Genomic DNA, 7,235 nt, shown 5'->3' with positions numbered 1-7,235 from the left:
CAGAAATTGTGGTACATCTACACAATGGAGTACTACTCATCTATTAAAAACAATGAATTTATGAAATAATTAGGGAAATGGATGGATCCAGAGAATATCATCCTGAGTGAGATAACCCAATCACAAAAGAACAAACATGGTATGCACTCTCCGATAAGTGGTTATTAGCCCAGAAGCTTGGAATACAGGAAGAACAACCCACAAACCACAAGAAACTCAAGAAGAAGGAAGACCAAAATGTGGACATTTCATTCCTTCTTAAAAGGGGGAACAAAATACCCATGGAAGGAGTTGCAGAGACTAAGTATGGAGCAGAGACTGAAGGAAGGACAAGCCAGACTAATATAGCTATCTCCTGAGAGGCTCTGACAGTACCTGAATAATACAGATGAGGAGGCTCACAGCCATCCATTGAACTGAGTACAGGGTCCCCAATGAAGGAGTTAGAGAAAGAACCAAAGGAGCTGAAGGGTTTGCAGCCCCTTAGGACGAATAACAATATGAACTAACTAATACCCTCAGCTCCCAGGGAGTCAACCACCAACCAAGGACTATACATGGTGGGACTGATTGTTCAGGCAGCATGTGTATAGTAGAGGATTGCAAAGTTGATCATCAATGGGAAGAGAGGCCCTTGACCCTGTGAAAGTTCTGTGCCCCCAGTGTAGGGAAATTCCAGGGCCAATAAGTGGGAGAGCGTGAGGTGGCAAGCAAGGGGAGGGAGGAGGCAACAGGGGTCTGTTTTTGTTGTTTTTGTTTGTATGTATGTTTGTTTGTTTGTTTTTTGGAGGGGAAACTGGGAAAGAAGAAATCATATAGCATGTAAATAAAATATCTAATAAAAAAGGTAGTATTATTTAAACAAATAAAAAAAAAGCAATATACAGAAAACCAGTAGCCAACATCAAACTGAATGGAGAGAAACTTGAAGCAGTCCCACTAAAATCAGGAACTAGACAAGGCTTCCCACTCTCTTCCTACCTATTCAATATTGTACTTGAAGTCCTAGCCAGAAATAAAAAAAATAAAAAGAAAGTTACAGCTGATTACCAGTCGTTCCTGAACTCCCTAAGGATAATAGTACCTAATTCTGAGAATCATTACCACGGTTCCACATTAAAATATTGAGCATTGTGACACATGCCTTTAATCCCAGCACTCAAGATGCAGTGGCAGCAAGATCACTGTGAGTTTGAGGCCAGTCTCATTTAGTGAGTTCAGGACAGCCAGGACTACACAGTGAGACCCTGCCTTGAAACAAACAAACAAATGTTAATGTCTGTGAGGCTGGAGGGACAGTTTGGTCATTTCCCAGCACTCACAGGTGACTCACAACTGCCTATAACTCCAGTTCCAGGAAATCCGAGGTTGTCTTTTGTCCTCTGAGGGCAGCTGCATACGTGTTGTGCAGTTGTTAGGCACACACACAAATATGTGAAATAAAGTCTTACTCTCTGTAACATGAAAAGTGAAGAAGCCGCTGCAGCTTGAGTGCCGTGTAGAGAGCATGCACTTCTCTGTCTCAGTTTCCTTCCACACCCGTTGCACTCAAGTGCCAGCCATGGGGTGGTGTGCAGAGACTCACCAAGTCCCCAGCACAAGAGTGCCAGATGATGAGTGGCTTCCTGTTGTCAGTGCTGTCACACCAGGAGCAAGGCAGTATAATCAGTTTCAGGCTACTTCTGTTACAAGACAAATTAACATAAAAAGTACCCAACAGGATTACCAATGGGAGCTCAAAATCTAAACTGTAACCTTCTGCAAAGTCCAGAGACACAGGTAGTCTTTGTTGTCCTCTCCATCTTTTCTTGAGAGAAACAAGAACAAACTGCCACCTCCGAGGATTTTTTTTTTTTTTTTCGTTTTTCAAGACAGGGTTTCTCTGTGTAGCTCTGACTGTCCTGGAACTCACTCTGTAAACCAGGCTGGCCTCAAACTCAGAAATCCACCTGCCTCTGCCTCCCAAATGCTGGGATTAAAGGTGTGCGCCACCACCGCCCGGCTCACCTCTGAGGATTCTGCTATCTGTGGTGGCGCACCCACTTAATCCCACTCTGGAGGCAGAGGCAGAGAGATCTCTGTGAGTTAGAGGCTGACCTGGCCTACATAGTGAGTTCCAGGCCAGCCAAGGGCTACATAGTGAAACTCTGTTTCAAACAAAAGAAAACGAAACAAAAACAAAACAAAAACAAGCTGGTAATAAAATAGTTCACACTTTTTAACTACAATAGCCTCAGAAGGTAAAGTCAGAAAATTAGAACACTCAGATTATTATAGATATTCATTTTTCCACCTACTATGTGACACTTTAAAGTCTGCAGTTATCTTGATAAGTTGAGATATTACATTAAGATAGAATATTTCAGATCTGCAGAGGTGGCTCAGTGGTTAAGAGCACTGCCTGCACTTTCTAGTCCCAACACCTACATGGCAGCTCTTATAACTCCAGTTCCAAGGGATCTGACCCTCTCTCTTTTGTCGCCTTGGTGGGCACTAGTCATGCACATGGTACATAAACATCCGTGCCAGGAAACACTCATACACATAAATAAAATCCCCCAATATTTTTGAATATGGAATATTCTATGGTTTATCAGCACACTGTACATATTTCCCCTATTCATTAAAAGTGTTTTCACATCAATTCTCTTGATCAGATCAAACAAAGTATACTGGTTCTTGTACGGTATGTGTGGGTATGCTATAATGGTAGTTGAGAACTAATTACACACTCATCACGTACAGAAAGGATTCCATACAGCCATCTGTAGCTTCCTGGACACAGACTGGGACTCCAGCTGCCTCTGGCAGAGTTAAGAAGTCATGTGCCCTCCCTGCAGGCACCATTTTAGAAGGCAGCAGAAAGACAATCATGGTGATCAATAACTGGGTCTTTAATGCAGCTGTAGCCCTGGAGTGGGGACACAGCCACAGCTTCCTTGTTGACAGAGCATGTGCTGTCCCAACTGAGTAGGTGTTCCATTACCCCCCCCATCAATCCCATTTTCAAAATAACTAATACTTTATTATTTTCTCTAGGAAAAGGCTTGAATATTTTACAGACTTATGGATGACACATAATGTAAAGGATTTGCACACATGTGCAGATGAGCTGGAAATGGAGGAAATACAGACTTCTCTCCCACATTAAAATGAAAACTACATTTTTGGAGCAAAATATGGAGAACTGTACAGAACAATTCTGTGGCAACATCCATGCCTGTGGCGAGCACAGAGGATGAGCGTGGTCTTCCTTTTGAGATGGCTGCTTCTCTGTGAGGGAAGGACAAGCTTTGCAGGCTCTCGGCCTCCTGCCTTCAGAAGAAAAAGATGATGGAATGTAAAGGCTTCACTGGGTAGTGAGGAATGTTCCTAGGTAGTAAATTTCATACAAAAGTGGGTTCTTCTAAGTAAAACCTAAAACAGAGGCACTTGGTGCCTGCGTAGTCAGAGGACAGTATTTATTTCGGTTCAGACAATTGCCAGCAGGGTAATCTGACAGGAATCTATTTTTGTGAGAACTAAAGAATTTTATAATGCCAGCGGTTTGGTCACCAAAGACATAAACATTTTTATGAGAAGTAGAATCATGAAACCAGAGCACAGGAAGAAAAAGGCCATATAAAATTTGAAGAGCTAAATGTTGTCATCATTTTAAACAGCTTAAAGGTTGTTATATAAAATTATTTTGTCATTCACCTAAATAAAAATATGGAATGAATACTTGCTCAAAATTGTGGCATGGCTTATTGAGTTTTCTTATCCAGATACCAGATAATTGTCATGTTTTTCTATTGATTGATTGATTTTTGAAACAAGGTCTTACTATGTAGCTCTGGCTGACCTGGAATTCACCATGTAGACCAAGCTGACCACGAACTCACAGAGATCACCTGCCTCTGCCTCCTGAGCCCTGGGATTAAAGACCTGTGCCACACAGCCAGCTGTTTTAATTTTTAGCTGCGGAAGGTCCTCAGAGCTGACCTCAGTTGTCCCAGCTGCTGTTAACCAGCACAGCGCCCCTGCCATCCTAGAGCTGAACTGGAGGCTTTCTGGATTCACACACATACTCCTTCCTTGCAAGTTCCAAGGGACAGACACCCAACTGTGTCCCTGGCTTTTTTTTTTTAAACAGCTCATGAGTTATATACAGAGGTCACTGTTGTCAGTTTTACAGTGTTCTCATCACCCCCAGTGGATGACACTTGTGCGCAGAACCCCAGCACCAGACAACCCCTAACCCACACTCTGCCTGGTCTCAGTCAGTACATCATCTAAATGGATTTACATAGCATGTGGGCCTCTGTGGCTGTTACCTTGCACTTGGCTTAGTGTTTTCAAACTCTCCATGTCAGCGCACGCACCAATAAGTTATTCCTTTCCATGGATGGAGCATTTATCATTCGGTTCCAAACCCATGCTTGCTTTAACCATTCACTGGGTGGTGTACATTTGGATTATTCCATTCTGGCTTTTGGATTAGTTCTAGGAGCAGCTTTGTATATGACAAAACACAGTATATCTTAGAATCCCCCGGCTTATGAACAGTTAGTCCCAGTGGTTACAAGTGACTGTTAAATCTACAGTGACTTGTTCCATCTCTTCTCTGCTTTAAAGTTAGGAGAGAACATGACATATACCAATAAATATACTTAAAATAGAAAAGAATATAAAATAAAAAATTGTCAGGTCAGAAGCTGAATAAGAAGGCTCCCTGTCATCAAGGTACCTGCTCACTGGTGACTGGAGGCCCTTACAGAAGTGAGTTGTCTTTTAAAAGAAGTCAAAATCTTTTTATCCGACAGTTTGTCCAAGTTTGAGTGTATTGTGGAGGTCATGGGGCTGGAGAAATAATGCCTACTGTGTGAATTCCTGAGAAAGACTAGAATGGAATCCAATATGACCTACCCACTTAAGGTCAATTAATGGTGACCTTTAGTGAGTCCCAAGATCAATTGTAATTACTGCTGTGCTGTGTAATTATAAAAATGCTACTTGGTGCTTTTTCTCCCTGGGAGTGTAGAGCGCATTCACACCTAACTTTGTGTGGTCCCTAACTTTGTATATGAGGACTTTACTGACCCAGGTAAACCAGTGGGGACAGGGCTTTGTCAGGGAGATGATCATTCTCCTTGCGTGGGACATCCAGGCCCCCACCTCCTTGCCTGGCATTTATTAAATGCTTCCGTAACTCCGAACTGCTCTGTTTGGAATCACAAATTGTAAGGCAACCCCAATTACAGTTAGTACTTTGTGGTACAGTGGTTGACATGACAAGTTTCAAATGCCATCTTCGAGAATCCATTTTCCCTCTCTCAGTGGGTGAGCTCAGGTTCCTCACCAAGGCCTGCCCGTTGGCAACCTTGGCCCATTCTGGGTAAGGACATAGTATTGAGGCACTTAGAAACTCTAGGTTCACTAATTGCTGTTAGGCTTTACCACCTGGTCCACTTTTAAGACAAATCCGAAAGATAACTTGTCATCTGTCCTGTTTCCATGAAATCGTGGTGAAGCATGTGCACCTACTTGATGTTGTGAGACTCATGGTGAGGCTGTCTTCAGGCAGAAATAGTTCAGCTTGGGAGAAGGAATTCTTTTCTCTGGTTGTCTTTTCCTTTATTCAAATGCTCAGCTCCTTTCATTGCCTGGAGGTGACTTCATTCATTCCCTCCCTCCCTCTCTCTTTCCCTTTTTTCTCCATTTCTTCCTCCCACCCTCTCAAACTATTTATCAATAGTTTGTTCTTATACTTCATATGTGTGTATTGTGTTTTCCAGTTTCTTTCTCTCTTACCTCCTTTTACCTCCCTCCCTTACCAGGCAAACCCTTACTTCTCCCTCACAAATCTCTTTGCTGCATTAACTTTTAGTTCTTTGCTGTGGTCCACTGAGCTTTTCTAAGATCCATGTACTATATTATAATCACTTCCCTCCCCCATTCCCCCCAGATCCTCCTTACCCACAAAACTTCATGTTTTTTCTTTCTTTAAAACAAAACCCAAACAAAATAACAAGAATAACACACAAAAAGGGAAATCAAAATGAACAAGCAAAAGACAAATAAGAGGAAAAAAGGGGGGTTGCATTGGCAAATACCTCTGGGCATGGTATGGGCCTATCCTGAAGTGTGGCTAGTATATCCAAGGAGACCCTTCTGGCTTGAGCCTGTGCCTATCCTGTGCATGCTGCCACGGTCTTGGAGTTCATGAGTGCACTGGTCCAGTTGTAGCCGGAAGACACTGTTTCCTTGGCCTCATCCATCCCCTTTGGCTCTTGCGATCTTTTTACCGCCTCTTTTGACTAGCTCCCTGATCCCTGAGGAGAGGGAGGGTCTGCTGAAGACATCCCACTTAGGCCGGAGTGCTCCAAAGCCTCTCTCTGCACGTTGTCCAATCGTGGGCCTCTCTGTGTGTTCTGGTCTACTACGGAGAAGATACTTTTCTGACGATGGCTGAGCAAGCACTGATCTACACTGGAGCTTGATGGGGTTACCAGAAGGTGTATAACTGAGGTCAAGGGCCATGCCTCTTCCAGCATCTATCAATAGCTGAAACATCAGCAGGGACAGGTGGGACCTGAGGAGCGCTTACCCCACCCATGACTGACAGTTGGCAGAGCCAGTCTTACCCAAGTGAGGGCATCTACTCTGGACTCACGGTTGTGATCACCATGTTACATCCACAAGACAGCACCTAGCAGGCTTCCTGCCTCTTGGTCAGCCCTTGCATCCCTTTTGCCCATCTTCCTTGATGTTTCTGGAGAAGACCAGAAGTACTTTGTGTCATTTTTACCTTCTCAAGGCCCTTTTTCTATCTTACTTTATGAAGCCCCATGAGGTGTATGGAGTACTACCTTCTGTCAGAGTTAGATGAGGAAGACTTAAGATCTAGTCCTGGCTCCAGATGTGAATGTTTGGTTAGGAGACAGACTATCATTCAACATTAATATCTATCACTTTTTTGTTCTCTCTCTCTTTTTCTCATGTCTCCCTTCAAGTCAGTGATTTAGTCTGCAAAGAAATACATGCATAGGCCTTGCTCAACTCCCTCCAAGACTCTGCCTGACTAAGGAGGTCTTGTGTAGAATCCTGGGAATGTCATCTTTTAAAGAGATTGTTTCTTAGGGCAATTCCAGATTTAGAGAAAATCAAGTAGGAGCCAAGTTTCTGTATCCCCACTTCTTCTAGCCTTCTCGGTGCTTACACGTGACAAATGCTTACCCTTGTTACAGTTGAGG

The 7,235-nt window shown here is 43.3% G+C and overlaps 1 protein-coding gene across 4 annotated transcripts in view; it reads left to right on the top strand.

The window, feature by feature from the left end:
* The window catches only part of Msh3 (mutS homolog 3), a 151,191-nt gene extending 147,457 nt beyond the window's left edge, over positions 1-3,734 (top strand). For 2 of the 4 annotated variants that reach the window (XM_031360463.1, XM_031360464.1), the window contains one exon: positions 3,040-3,726. In XM_031360463.1, coding sequence (XP_031216323.1) covers positions 3,040-3,151 — 112 coding nt within the window. In that variant the 3' untranslated portion in view covers positions 3,152-3,726. Of the gene's footprint in view, positions 1-3,039 lie in introns of all 4 variants that reach the window. The other 2 variants (XM_031360461.1, XM_031360462.1) reach the window with 2 other exon arrangements.
* Positions 3,735-7,235: the final 3,501 nt, after the last annotated feature.

The sequence above is a fragment of the Mastomys coucha genome, unplaced genomic scaffold, assembly GCF_008632895.1.
Source record: "Mastomys coucha isolate ucsf_1 unplaced genomic scaffold, UCSF_Mcou_1 pScaffold8, whole genome shotgun sequence".
NCBI classification, from domain to species: domain Eukaryota; kingdom Metazoa; phylum Chordata; class Mammalia; order Rodentia; family Muridae; genus Mastomys; species Mastomys coucha.
This window is presented reverse-complemented; position numbering and strand designations above follow the sequence as displayed.